The 14,884-nt window shown below is 43.8% G+C and overlaps 1 protein-coding gene across 2 annotated transcripts; it reads left to right on the forward strand.

Moving 5' to 3' along the window:
- Positions 1-1,398: 1,398 nt before the first annotated feature.
- On the forward strand, positions 1,399-14,226 carry rnf217 (ring finger protein 217). Of its 2 annotated transcripts, none has more exons than XM_086263711.1 (7): positions 1,399-2,726; positions 7,493-7,714; positions 8,722-8,886; positions 9,693-9,790; positions 9,877-9,983; positions 12,244-12,315; positions 13,786-14,226. In XM_086263711.1, exons 1-7 carry the CDS (start codon positions 1,758-1,760, stop codon positions 13,866-13,868), a joined length of 1,716 nt encoding a protein of 571 aa, XP_086119837.1. In that variant the 5' UTR covers positions 1,399-1,757; the 3' UTR covers positions 13,869-14,226. The 2 variants fall into 2 exon arrangements, with proteins under 2 accessions (XP_086119837.1, XP_086119838.1); XM_086263712.1 differs by having other exon boundaries at positions 1,406-2,726; positions 9,880-9,983.
- Positions 14,227-14,884: the final 658 nt, after the last annotated feature.

Raw genomic sequence — 14,884 nt, forward strand, 5'->3', positions numbered from 1 at the left:
GTTTCTTGTAAACGAAGCTGACAAAGATTCAGTATCTTGCTCAAGGACATTGCCACAGCAGATACACAGCAATCTGAAGTTTTTTGTTCTCCTTCAATAAAATTTCCCAGAAATGAATTGCCCAAAGACCTGTTAGACTCTTGGGGGGGGGGGCGGGGTACAGTAAGAAAATACAGACATTATCTGTATTTTTTTGTATTACAAAAACACATTATTATGAATTAAGATACACAAACCTTGGTCAGAAGGACTGTTAATATTTTTACATTACCAGAATGATGATTATATGCTTCAATGGTTTGGATTGTTCAGTAGTTATTGTAAAAATACAGACTAATGGCTTTTTACATTTATGAACATTTATGAAAAGCTGAAATGTGGCAGGAAAAAATAAATTAAATTATGGTCCAATTCTCTGTCGTAATGGGACAAAATGGAAAATTGTTCAGACAATAAATGCTCACGATTTTTAATGTTTTAACATTGTATTTGCTAAATGTGATCATAGCTCAGATTTTTTACAAGCAAAACTTATTAAACTGAACATTTTCTTTAGATTTACAAACAATAGTTATAAAAGAAGGCTGTAATTTTATATTAATTTAATGCTGAAATGTCAAAGAAATGTGATGGATTTTTTTCATTTAATTATTTTAACTGCACATTATAAGATCCAGCTGCAGAGCTGCAGTCGTTACAAGGACAGGTTGAAGAACCTACGAGGGCAGGGATGTCACTTGTTTTATACTATGTGCCGCATAAGAGGGCCGCTTTAATCTTAAGTGAAACTGAATGATAAATGTGTAAAATTACAAAAAAGGTTATGGCAGTTCATTGCACAGGTTGTCCTGTAATGATAAAAGATAAAGTTTCTGTTAAACTGTAGACTCGCTGTAGTAATGGAAACACATGAACTTTACTGTCTTGAAATTGTTTATCTGTTAGTTAAGTACTTTGGTGTAGTATGAATGTCAATGGGCGAGTCTTTATCAGGAAAAGCTGTAAAACCTATGAAATACAGTTAAAAGTTCAAAATCTGTGCACTCCTTCACATTTGCTAAAACTGTACAGTAGGCTGGATTGGGAGAAAAACTGATTTTTTTCTGTCTTTTCTTTTTACAGTAAAAATAATTTATTTCAACTAGTGAAAAAAAGAGGAACTTTCTGTCATTTAAATGTTTATCTATTACTTACTTTTTACTTCGTGGATGTTAATGGAGGAGGTCTTTATCAGTGGGAAACACAGTAAACGCTAAAAACCGATAAAAAAAAAACCCCTGAAAGCCATACATTTCACACCCGAGCCTCAACTCTCGCGGCCCGGTACCAAACGACTCACGGACCGGTACCGGTCCGAGGCCCGGGGGTTGGGGACCGCTGTTCTAAACCATCCAGTGGGCCAGATTAGAGTCTTTAGTGGGCCGATCCTGGCGTTATGTTTGACACCCATGTACAGAGGCCTAGGACAAAAAAACAAAAAACAAAATAACCAGTGGGCCAGCCCTTCTGGCTCCTCTTCCTCACACTTAGTACCGGGAGCACTGTTTTTATTTGGTGGCATAGATTAAAGGGGAGTTAGGCTCTCTCCGATCTCCACCACTAGGCTTTCCATCGGCCTATCGCTGCTCTCCTTCACGCTTACGACGACACCCGGAAGCAGCGACCTGACTGCTTTGTTTTGTTTTGGTAGTGGGAGTTGGGTGAGAGGCAGACAGACGAGCAGGCGGCGGTACGCATGGGAGAGAGCCGCTCTCTAAATGGGGAGAGCTAAATCGGGAATGGAAAATGACGGCCCGATAGCTGACGCCTGTAAAATGCCGAGTTTCATCAGCGGCATCGAGGAGGGGAGGGTGAAATTGTCCCGCAACCTGCCGACACAAACTTCCCTCACGGACGGTAAAGTTGAGCGGACGCTCGGAGATTTGAGCCGACGTGTCACCAGGTCAAACTCTCGGCTATCGCTGGACGAAAGCGACAGGGACCCGGGGGGGAAGGATGCGGAGGGCAACAACAACAACAACTGCAACGGCGGAGGGAGAGCGAGGAGGAGGGCGAGCGCTGTCGACATCCTGAGGAAGAATTTCGGGGATTCAAAATCTCCCTCTTTCCGTCTTAACAGAGGCAGTCGGATGCAGTACGGAGCCGAGCTTGAAAACCACGAAGGAAACGTTAACGACACTCAAGATTATGTACCTGATTGTAGCGGGTCTACAAAGTCGGACGTAGAAACGGGCGAAGCCGAGGTGGAAAACGAACCAACCTCGAGCGAGTTACCGAGTTTGGGTGTTCGGGCAGTTGAATTGTTAACCGTTACAGGTCAGCACCATCATACGTGTGACAACAGCGGCAGCACGGCCACTCCGGAGGGGTCTGTCAGTGCCAAAGAGCACGTCTACTGCACCGTTTACTGCATTGCCAACGACAGCCATAGACAAGACGCCGAAATCACGGACCGCTCCGATGACACGGTCGCACCAGACGCGTCAGAACGGGACTTGGAGACTGGGCAGGATGCGGGTTCGAGTCTCGAGCCGCAACCGTACACAGTGGACGACCTGGTGGATCCTTTCGGGGACTTGTCCCACCGGCTGTCCGCGGAGCAGGCCGGCGCCGAGGGTGCGATGCAGAGTTGCCGGGTGTGCATGGAAGAGAAAACCATCGCACCCCTGCCCTGCTGCAGGAAGGCCGTGTGTGACGAGTGTCTGAAACTCTACGTCAGCTCCCAGGTTGGTTGGGTTAGGGATCAGTGGGGGGGTATCTCAGTGAAAACAAAAGGGGCCTGTCCCAGAAGCAGGCCTCGCTGGGTCGGTCAGCAGCAGCTGGCCGAGGTGTCCTTGAGCAGCAGTAACTTTGCAGTCTTCTCCGTCACCCTTTTCTGGGGCTATATTTGGCATTTTATCCACATTTAGAAGCACGGGCTTGGCTTTCGAGCATACCAGGTGGTGACCCCCAACCCCACGTGTTTCGCATGCGTCCAAAAAGATCCACGTTAAGGGTTAATTAACGAGTGAGTGCGAGAATCTACAGGTCTTCTTGTCTTGTGATGAGTACTTTTTCGGTGAATCTGGGTCACAGACGCATGCCACACCAAAATTGGGACCTGGCAGCGGTGGTTTTCACAATAGAGGACTTTGTGAGAGCTCTTTGGCTTATTCAGCGTCTTTCTCTCAGGCTCTTTAAGACGGATCCCACCTTCAGATAGAAGACCTTTATTCTTATGTGCATTAGTATGTCCAGTTGCATCCCAAAGGGGCACAAAGTGTGGGATCATCCCCTTCTGGGTTGATTCCTACATTCCCAGAATGCCTTTTGGTATCTGGAGGAATAAGATGGATAAAAACAGCTGCAGCAGTCAACACAGAAGCAACAACGTCATAGTTGACGAATGAGTTCTTCCACTATAATAAATATCAGTGTGGAGTCTCTGTTGCTTTATGCTGATCCATTAAGAGAATTAATAATTGATAGATTGATTACTCTCCAGTATAAACAGCTATCAGACTGCAGCACAAGGCACATTGCTGCTTCCTACCAGGCCTGCACGATGTAAGGAAGCTCTGCAGTGTTCAGTAACAGTGGTCAGCGCTGCCATGACTGTGTGACCTGTGATAAATAAGCAAATATAAAATTGTGCGTATTAGCAGTTATTTTCTGCTTTAATAGCTCCACTGCTAACACAGACCCCGAAACACTGACTAGTCCACTGAACAGATAAATTAAATAACCGTTTATTGTACATGTTCACTGCACTGACAGTAAAATTACAATTTGCCAGCCCGCGATGCTTTCTACCAGAGGTAAAGTGTTTCAGGATGGATTTTCTGCCTTTTTGTGGCTTCTTCATCAGGCTGTTCTGGTCAGCAATCTTTCAGTCATAATCCCTGTTGCTTTTGCAGCCCAGGGAGGAGCTGCACTCTCATCTCCTTGCTACTGTTGCCAAGATTGGCTTTAATCTGTGTAGATAACACACTTTTTATCAGTCATTGAGGCTCATTTTTATCTGCAGTTGCCTTGCTTTGATAACAGGGCATGAACATTCATGCAAATACAGAACCAAGCCGGCTCTCTGATGAGCACACTGTGAATTATTATTATTATTTTTTTAAAAGGGTCATGTACATTATCCTGTGGAGGTGGAATTTTTAGCACACATGCTTGGCGCTTACCCTCAGTAGAAGCGGTATGTCAGATGGATGTGGTCACAGACACTTGGGAATTGGTGGTTTTTTTGTTTTGTTTTTCTGTGTTTTTGTTTTTGCTCCTGGGATCTTGGTCAGGCTTTGCAGGATGGATGGATGTTGCACTGAACCGCTGCCAGCCGTGTTGTTATGACAGTTGTTATAACAGGGATTAAACCTGCAACTTTCCTGTTGTGCTAAATAAAGACCTAATGAAATCTAGGCAGTGTAATCGCTTTCATTTCCAAGGTTATATGTATCAGGACATTAGCATGTTCTTAAATGAACACCAGCACACGATATATTACACTGTGTCGTCATTTATATAACAAAAATTAAGCCAAAATGCAGAAGCAGAGTGTGAAAAGCTGGAGTCACCTTTAGCGGCAGTAAGTTGAAGTGTTTGTTTTCTGTTTGTCTCACATGATTGTGGAGGAACTTTCAGCCCGTTGGTCTTTACAATGGTCATTTCAATCAGGTCGAGGTCTGGACTTTGGCTGGGCCATTGCAACACATTGATTCTTTTCTTTTTCGGTCATCATGCTGTAGATTTGCTGCTCTGCTTGAGATCATTGTCTTGTTGGTGATCCAGTTTGAGCCAAGCTTCAGCTGTTGCACTGATGTTCTCACATTTCACTCAAATCATCACCCCTCCATCATCAGTTGTTATGAGGTGCTGATAGGCTGTGTTGGGTTTTTGAAAAATGTGGCACTTTAGAGTCTGAGAAGTTGAACTTGTTTTTTAGTTTTTGTTTTGGGGGGTCAAACGTTGAGGTGAATGCGCTGCATCATCCACTCCTGGGAAAAATCTCTTCAACATTTTACATGTTTAGTCTTTCTCAGTGTGGGATGATGGGTTCCAGATTGTTTGGAAATGGCCTTATAACCTTTTCCAGGCTAACGGGCAGCAGTAGTCGCTCCTCTGAGATCATTACTGATGCATGTTAAGACACAGCTGAATGCTTCAGACCAGCAAACTGCCAGAACCTCTGCTTTCATAGAGGTGCTCGCACTTCCTAAAGATCCATTAATGGGGTTCATTTGATCACCAGCACCTGGCTGCTACTTACCCGCTTAGACATATGACAGAAGCAGTATGGGTCTTATTTAGTTTTTCATACACTGCTTCTCAATTTTAGCTTAGTGTTATTAAACAAATAGTGACGAGAGGTTTCATGAGGTCAGATTAACTATGGGAAAACCCTATGAGCCAAAACCTCAGGCTTCACATTGCCCATAATAGTAAGTTCTAGACATTATTTTGTACTCTGTGCTCTGTATGATGTCAGCAAAAGTGGAAATCCCTAATCAATCATCTCAGGGACACATCCACCCATCTGCTCTTCAAATGTTCAGTTCAGCAGAGGCAGGCACTCAGCTGAAAGTCGGCTTAAAGGGAACAGGAAGAGAGCGCTAAAACAGTTTTTTCATACAGTTGATAAGCTGGCTGAACCTGTGAGACAAATTGTTTTACTGTGAATTCGATTCAGCTTTATTTCTATAGCACCAATTCACAACAACAGCCACGTCAAGGGAGTTTATATTGTAAGGTAGAGACCTGACAATAATACAGAGAGTACCCCAACAAGCAAATAGCCCCCTTTGAGCAAGCACTTGGTGACAGTGGGATGGAAAAACTCCCTTTTAACAGGAAGAAACCTCTGGCAGAATTAGGCTAAGGACGGAGCAGCCATCTGCCTTGACTGGTTGGGTATGAGGGAAGGGGGACAGGGCTGTGAATCGTGCAAAGCTACCCCAGTAGAGTACAGAATACAAATACTGAATCACAGATTGCCAAACACAGGTCCCTTTTAAAGCCTCCTACATTCCTAAACACTTACTACCAGTTGTTTTACTTTAAGGCAGCATGATCTCATTTTGGTCCACGTCATGCTGACATCATCTGCTGCTCTTACGAATCTGTTATTCAAAGCTGGATGTAACCCAATGCTGTTAGTTTACAACCCAGCCTCAGTCAGCTAGTTTTCAAATACGTGCAGCACGTGGCAGTTTACGTGCTCGGACTGGCTCAGGTAGGTGAACGGTTCACTGCTTATGTGGTAAAATCAGGTTTCTGGTTATATTTGATTATGTTTTCACTCAAGACATTAAAACCACAGAACAAAGTCACCTGTATTTTCAGCAGACCACACTCTGTGACACGTGGAGGTGAGAAATAACCAGTCAAACCAGTCTGTGCTGGTCATCCCTGCGCTGCTGTTGTGGCAACAATATCAATATAGCTTTGGATGATATATGCTAACTTTATATGCAATATTGGGTTTTTGAGGGGTGGGTGATATGGGTGTGACACCATCAGAAGTTGATGCTATTGTGCTTTGTTTTCGGCCTGCCATTTCTCACACACACACACAAAGGGAGAAAAGACCTGATCATGTGTCAGTATAACAGGTCTCGCAGGGTTTGATGGATTTAATGTGTTGAGGAGACAGAGAGAGCGAAAAATGAGGAAATGAAAGATGAATGGAACTAGAGAAGATCAGCCCTAGCTGGGAGGAAGCACATTGAAAAAAGTTTGAAACGAAAGATGGTAAAAGAATAGGAGGCAATATTTCCAGTGGGATTTGAGTTGTCTCTAATCCTGCCCGTGACATTTACTGCATCACATACTGCATTATAGGCAGGGTTAGATGACATGAGTTTGTGTTTGCCGGACATTTGCACGTAGCACTGTAAAGGCTAAATTAATGACTCATGATAATAACAGATTGTGAAATTTCCAGGATTACATGTCAGCCTCCTGAAATCGCTTAGTCAGACAGTCAAAATATCCGGCTCACCTTTTGGTGAGCAGGTTTGTTTACCTTAGCCTCACACGCCTTCAAGAGAAGTCTAAATAAAAGAGTGCACTTCTTCCAGAGTGCGTGACCTTATGGTTAGTTAGTGTTTTACTGGATCACCAGACTGTGGTTCAGTTCCACTCAGAGTTACCAAGTTCCAGGCACTCACGCTGCACTAATGTGCCCACGTGCACACGCTTTGTCGTAGATTAACCTCCAGCGGCTGCACGACCTCCCTCTGCCCCTCAGTCCTTCTGGTCTTTGGTGAATTATTTACCATCTCTCATCAGTGGTGTAAATATATTCAGCATGTAGATTTGGGCCAGAGAAACACACCATAACAAACCGCCGAGTGGTGACACACGTTTTATGAAGCTTACCGATTTCTTTGTGGAGCCTTTGACAGGTTTATCAGTAACATTTAAAAGTAGAACACCCTCCTCTGAGCCTCTGCGTGCATTAAAAGCAGCTTTTTCCACGATGCCATGTCATCTGTCTGTGTTCTTTCCCCAGGTGCGAGTGGGGAAAGCTCTTATCAGCTGTCCGATCACGGAGTGTAGTGGCAACCTGGAGGAAGGACTGGTGATTTCCCATTTGACCAAAGAGGAGGTGGCAAAATATCGTTACTTCTTGGAGCTGAGTCAGCTGGATTCGAGCACAAAGCCCTGCCCCCAGTGCAGTCAGTTCACTTCTCTCAAGACGCACACCCCCAACCGCTCCGAGCACAAGTATAAAGTAAGTTGACGTGCCGGCGTTGACAGTTGCCGTAATGTTGTACAGTAAAAAGGGATGCTCGCAGCGAGTCGCAGTGAGCTGTGTGATTAAAAAGAAGTGCCTCGTGCCGCTGGTGTGTGCACTAGGCAACAAAAGCAGAGCTGGGGTAAAAGTAATTGCTTTGGTTAACTGCGAGTGGATCAAATCAGATCCCAAGCCTTTATTCATGTCAAGAGCAACAAAGACCAGGGTCCCCTATTGATGTATGATTTTATTTGTTCAACCGAAACCACATCCATAGTTCACATCTGCACAGAGATATTTGCTGCTTATCGTTTCCCATCTCTCTTCCCCCATTCCCTGTCATCTCCCTACTGGCAAACTCTTATATTTAGGAATAAAATGCCTCACAATCATGGGGAAAAAAACAGGCAAATTCAAAAACCTAAAGGTCTTAAATAATACTTTTGTGTGATGTGTGTTTATTTGTGTATTATAATGTCAAATGCTCTTATGAAATTGGGCAGAGTTTTAAAATAATAAGGTAATCAGTGGGAAGTAAGACCTAAGCCTTGGTTTCCAGCCTGTGCCTATCTGACATCAGCTCGACATATATTTTCCTCTTGTAGTCATCTATTACACAGCTGGAGGTGTGGGTTTGGGTGAGCCCTCGGTGAGAAGGCGGAGCTTAAAAGCAGCAGGTTCTGTTTGCTGAAGCCAGGCGAGGGGGAACCAATCAAAAGGGGCTTTCTGGAGTTCCATGCTTTAGGAGACAGGAACTAAAAGATCAGATCGGTTGGAAAATAGATAAACCTGGGATTTCATTAAGGGTCATGTGTATATATGAATATAAATAACTAACTAAATAATGCATTTTGGTTTAAGGATTAATAGCCTGTACTAAATCTGCACCTCTGCTCAAAAGTACCACATTCAATGTGATTGGTCAAACTGCAGTTGTCCATTTTTAAGGCTAAGCATGTTGGTTATTTGTGGGTAAACATGTCTGTCTTCTGTCTCCTCTGCAGATCCAGTGTAGCAATTGCCAGTTTGTGTGGTGCTTTAAATGCCACGCACCTTGGCACGACGGGCTCAAATGCCGCGACTACAGGAAAGGAGACAAGCTGCTACGTACCTGGGCGAGCGTCATTGAGCACGGACAGAGAAACGCCCAGAAATGCCCCAAGTGCAAGGTGAGACACTGATGAACGACACACGCCACAAGCTTTTAGTTTCCAACATTTTGGGAAGAGGACTCCTGAAAGCAGCCACAGTGTCTGTAAACAGAAAGGGATTTGACTGATGGAGGGTGTTATCGGTGTAGATGAATGACTCAATGAAGGTTAAGAAGCATTGAAGCAGCTGTAGATGATGGATGGAGCGCTGTAGAGAACAGGATGGATGCACAGATGTAAAAAAAAAAAGCAAAGAAAAAAAGCACGTGTGGCAGCGGCAGTCCACGCTGAAAAATGATGGCCATGTGTGCTGCACAAAACCATATCTGGTAGACTCACTGGCATCTCCCTGCTAGCCATAATACCAGCCTGGTCTTATCGTGCAGTCTCATTACGACCAAGTTGGTCTACGCAATATCTAATTTGACTGTCAGATGACTAAAGGAAGACATAAATTAAGCTAATTGCCGGTATATGGGAACTGTTTGCTCACAGCAGTAAACACTTTCCATCTGTGTTTGTCACACTGGTGCTCCATGGCTCTGGAAGCAGGAAGAGGAGCTCATGTTTGATGAAGACAGCAGATTGGTGTCAAGTAAAAGAAGCTGCTCAAAGCTAGTTATTGCTGAGGTTATAGAAAGTCTGCTCCCTGATGCGTACTGCTGATGTACTGTACTACTGCGGATGCTGTTAGATGCTTATAGTGTACAGCTCGAAACCGAACGAGACTTCAGGTATTGCACTAAAGCGATAGTGGATAAGCTGCACTATTGAGATTCAGTTAATGTTACATCACCTCTCTTTGTTTTAATCTTCGTCTGTAGATTCATATTCAGCGTACGGAGGGATGCGATCACATGACCTGTGTGCAGTGCAACACCAACTTCTGTTACCGCTGCGGAGAGCGCTACAGACACCTGAGGTGTGTTGTGCTCCACTTTCTTCATTCTGGCTGCTTTGTCCGCCCATCTCTTCTCTCCGATTTCATCTTTCGCTTCATTTTGCCAGCAGATTTTTTGGGGACCACACATCCAACCTCAGTGTGTTTGGCTGCAAGTATCGCTATCTCCCTGATAAACCTCATCTGAGACGGCTAATTAGAGGCTCTGTCTGTGGTAAGTTGCTGCGTGTAATTGATAAAGAGATGTTTTCATAGCATGTTTGCTCTTTTCAGCTATAGTGAGCTTTATGCTAACACAGCTGCATGTCTACAACTAGGAGTGGCCCGTTATGGCAGTTACCGTGTGTTCTGCCACAGATTTAAACAACAGAGCTGTTTGCTCAAGCTGTGATGAGAGTGAACTCTGGTCACTGGCTTTGTCACACAACAGTAGTGTCAGACTAGGACAATGTCCTCTGCTCGTTACACAAGTGTGTGCAAGACGAGTAACAGACACCTTACATCCAGAAAACTCAGGGGAAGTACCGTATGTGTGCTTGACTGCACCGTACCCCAATTTTCTACTTTCAAGTAATGTGTTGATGCTTTGGACAGTTGGACAGTGCTTTTGAAATTACAGAGAACCAGTACATTCCCTGAAAGTTTCAAGAATATTATTGGAAATGATTTCTTTTCCCTCATATGTACAGCACAAGGTTTCATTTAGCTGTTGTGTCCAAGTTTCAAATGTCAAGCTGTCGAAGTATTTGGAGGTAGTCCTCCTTCTTTATTATCCCATGCGCTTTGTTCAGTGTATGGAGTGCCAGTGCAGCTGCTACTACCACCGTGCTTTACTCCTGCTATCAGACCTCCTGTAATTGAGGCAAAATAACTCACTCTTTGTTTTGTCTGATCATGAAACTTTTCTCCAGAAGGCACTTGTCCTTGTAGCTGTAAATTTCAGTCGAGTTTGAAAGTGTTGATTTTTTAACTTTTGGAAAGCATCCTCTCAGTTCCTGGTGATGTAAAACTTCACTGTGGACAGTTACCTGTTTACGGCAGGGTTGAGCCTTGATGGTTCCTGAACATCCTAACCAATCCCCTCTCATCTGAGGGTGACAGTTTGGGTCTTCAAAGTGGCACAAATGCTTGTACTGAAAGTATAGTTGTTTGAACCAATCTGGAGTTGTTTTTGGCCTCTTGTTAGAAAATGAAGGTGTGTTTTCCTCCACGGATAAGTCTCCATTTTGAAACACAGTATGACCGAGATTTACAAAATACGCTTAATTTTTATTTTGGTGTGACCTGAAATGAGTGATTGAGCCTGTAAATTCAATCAGGGTTAGCGTTAGGTGCCTTTGAGTTGCAGTCTTTTTAATGGCCAGCAGGGGCCGACTCCTGTGGCTGCACAAAGATCTTTGGCTGTCAAGAAGTGTGTGGACAAACAGCCCTCGCCTGCTGTTTCTCTGTGACCTCAGTCATCACGCTCCTGTTGACTTTATCATCATCATCATCATCATCACCTTTATTTATGGTCTAAGTTGTTACTTTCAGGTCATACTGAACAAAACACGCAGTCCATTTTGTAAATTATGGTCATTCTGAGAGTCAGAAAGGAGGATGATCCAGGCTATCCTCATGTGCTAAGGACTTGTTGATCACAAGTCAGCTTCACAGTCAGATCGGCGCCTTGAAACCACAGCGAAGACGCTCAGACTGAGGCTTTATAACCGTCTATGGGCTGCACTGAAGCAGGAAGAATTAGTAGGGATACTCCTTACCACGTTCAGCATCCTGTCTTAGTGTTTTAGCGCGATTGCTAAGAAGTATTAAACACAGAGAAGAATAGAGGTATTTGTACTTTTAACAGTTTGAAGCTATTACAGTTTGGATCAGAGTGGCGGAACAGCCGGAATTAAGCAGACTTGCCATCCCTAAAGCTCCACTGCTTGCATCACTTTAATGAAAAAGCCTTTCCTGGGGCTCCTGCACTTAGAAACCAGATTCTCTGGTTTCTAAGTGATTGATGTGAATTCACCACCCAATAACAACAGAAGTGAACATATCCACATCTACCTCTGTACTTCATTCGTGAGATTCCTGATGAAGCATGATTAGAATCACATATCAGATGTTCATTCTTATTATCCATTCACGGTTATCAAATACATGCAATCCCCTCTGATAGCTCTCTTTCACTCTGCTCTCAGCGACAGCTTCAGCTCGTTATGTCAGCAGGGTGCCCATGAACCGGGAGCTAATTTGTCGCTTAACACGAGCCACTGGCCCATTACAGCGCTCATAACTGCTCTCGTGCCATGCACTGCTAGCGGCAAAGATGTAGCATTTAATAAAGAACATTACACTGCGGATGAAGTAATTTGTAGTTACAGTAACTTCCATCCCGCAGCTATTCACCGATGACCAAATGTCGCAATTTATGAAGAGAAAAAAAAATGACAATCATCTTTTCCTCTGCCTGTGTCTCTCTGCAGCCTCTAAGGTGCTGATAGCTCCTGTGGTCATTCTGCTGGTCGTGGTGCTCGGAGCTCTCGCACTGGTGATAGGTAACATATTACAAACACACGTGAGCTCTAATCTGCTTCGGTGAGAGCATTTAACACTTATCAGCGAGATGGTTCGCCTTGTTTTCCTCCAGGCTGCTAAGGAGCTCTCTTATCATCTGTTTTCGGTCATGGGCATCTTTTTATTTTCTGTAAAAGTTCACTTTTTCTGTTCAAAAAGGACAAAGCTGTTGATCCAGAGAAACACTATAATGGAGTAACTATTGCTTCCTGGAAGGACAGGACTGTGCAAGTGTTTAGTCACCCCTAATTTCTTTGTATTTGGCTTCCAATGAACAAAGCTTTCTAGTAACTTTTTATGGTGGTTTTGAGCATCAGTTCTCTGGGCTTTCTGAAGGTTGTCATAGGACATTGGGCTGCTTCTTCACTCTTTTTCAGTCCAGTCCCTGTACCTGACCTGAAGCTTAAAAATATAGCTAACACAAAGGATGAACTAGAGTTCAGTGTCTACACAGAAGAGACAACCTAGCAATGGACCAATTTCAGTTTTATCTTTAAAATTTGCACTTTGTTATAGCAAAAACATATCATTTGTTCCTATTTTTTATAGATAAGAAAGATAAGGCAGTTTCACAGGTATGAAATAATATTTTTGCACCAGCAAAGTGATTCCCAAAGAGATTTTAGCTGGAAGTTGTGCCCCTAAAGATTTGAGGGAGACGAGATTTACAGCGGATGAACAGTAACTTAAGAAATAGCTAGAAATTCAACACAGACCTGACAAGAGGGACCCGAGAGATGCAGCTCCCCTTCAGAATTTTTTTTCACTGAAGCCTCATCTTCATTTTGCAGCATGAAAATGATCCCAAACACACTGCCAATGCAGTAAAAACATATCCTGATTTAAATAAAAAGCACACAGTGGAACACTATCAGTCATGGAACAAACGTCAGCCAACATCAGCATAAGAGCTTTAAATGTCCTTCTAGAAGAACTATTCCTAAAGACTACTTAAAGAAAGCTGCCTAAGAGAGTTCAGTCTGTGTTGAAGAACAAAGGTGGTCATGCCAAATATTGACTTTAAAGCCCTTTAAGCTTCGTGTATGTTTGCAGGTTTTAATTCATTGCTCCAGTTTTCCCTGCAAAATATAAAGAAATGAGGAAGGTCAGGGGCTCAAGACTTGCACAGTGCTGTACATTTGTAGGAACATCCAGCTACAGACTAATCAGACTGCACTGTGAACTGCTCATGCCTCAGCTGACCTGTAGTTATTAGTGTAATTATTGTTAATCTGTTTCCTGCGTCTGTAAGTCCGACTGATGGTCCTCTGCAGACTGATAGTCATGCTGGCGGGTTCATCATTAATAGAATCAGTGTTGTGCTGCCGTCTCTCTCCGATGCCTTTCAGCTCCACATTTGTTTGCAGCGCTGCACAACAGAGAATATTTAATGCTTGTAGATAAGACAGCGGTTTGACCTCTCTTGCACTTTCTGCCTTCTCTGTTTGTAGGGTTGGTTGTTTTCCCGATTTATTACGTGTGCAAGAAGAGGAAGAAGCAGCAGCGCACCAGAGGCTCCGGACGATGGATCTGAAGCTCGTCCTTCTTTCCACGCAGACCTCACACACACACACACACACACACACACACACACACACACACACACACACACACACACGGTTTGGAAAGACAACACCCGCACCTCCTCAGGGACAGACCTCCCAGCCTGAGTCATCACAAAACTCTTGAGATGAGCAACACAAACTAAACACTGGCAGTTAGGAAGGACCTCAGGTGGAATGATGTACCTAAATCTATAACGTGAGGACTACATGAATGCACATCTTTACATCTGGATTATTGCTCTCAAGTGGGACTACTGCAAAATGAATGCTGGATATTTACGCAGAAGAGTAATTAAAAAAAAAAAAGTAAAAAAAAAAAAAAAAAAAGCAACCCCCCCCCCCCCCCCCCCCCCCCCCGATCAGCTGCTGTCTTGCACAGTGCTCGTCACATAGAGGATGTTAAATGCAGGAACTTCTGAGGACTTTCTTGGATACACTGCAGGAAGTTTAAATCAGTGCACATTTTCCACGAATGTCACACTTTTTATTTCATTATTTTAAAGGAGAACAACCATAAATCGCAGCTTAAACAGCTGCAGTTTGGTTTGCGCCCTTGCTTTCCTACCTGCGGTTAGTTTGACGCTGAGATGTAGGAATACTGTGGACACGAGGCTTTGATTGTGTCGGATACCGGTAATTATGAAGGTGCCAGAAATGCCGGCTGCACGGTGATAGCAGAGCCTCGCGGATGAAAAAGAAGGAAATACGTTTTTATTCATTTGCAAAGGTTGTTTTTGCCGCTGTTGGCTGCAGGAAAAAAAGGGTGAGAAATGGAAATGAATTTGAAACAAGCACTGATATCAAGTTCTCACCGATGCAACGCAAGCTGGACCTCAATTTTTCCCAGCGTAGGTCAGATATTTGGAAAAATTTCCATCGCAGTTTGAGTATCTGGCAAACCGACAGCGTGGACAATAATGTCAAAGGAAGGATGATACTTGACTATTCTGGGTAACAGCGACTGCCTCTCAAATTCTCGCTAGAA

The sequence above is a fragment of the Aulonocara sp. 'chitande type north' Nkhata Bay genome, linkage group LG15 (assembly GCF_057382095.1).
Source record: "Aulonocara sp. 'chitande type north' Nkhata Bay isolate Kocher_YH1m ecotype deep benthic linkage group LG15, A_spYH_male_GT1.1, whole genome shotgun sequence".
NCBI classification, from domain to species: domain Eukaryota; kingdom Metazoa; phylum Chordata; class Actinopteri; order Cichliformes; family Cichlidae; genus Aulonocara; species Aulonocara sp. 'chitande type north' Nkhata Bay.

What these genes read in the sequence shown, in the direction of transcription:
- rnf217 (XM_086263711.1), top strand. Translation starts at nt 1,758, where the DNA reads ATGGGGAGAGCTAAATCGGGAATGGAAAATGACGGCCCGATAGCTGAC. An exon ending in AACTCTACGTCAGCTCCCAG is followed by an intron (nt 2,727 to 7,492) that starts GTTGGTTGGGTT and finishes TTCTTTCCCCAG; the next exon opens with GTGCGAGTGGGGAAAGCTCT. An exon ending in AATTAGAGGCTCTGTCTGTG is followed by an intron (nt 9,984 to 12,243) that starts GTAAGTTGCTGC and finishes GTCTCTCTGCAG; the next exon opens with CCTCTAAGGTGCTGATAGCT.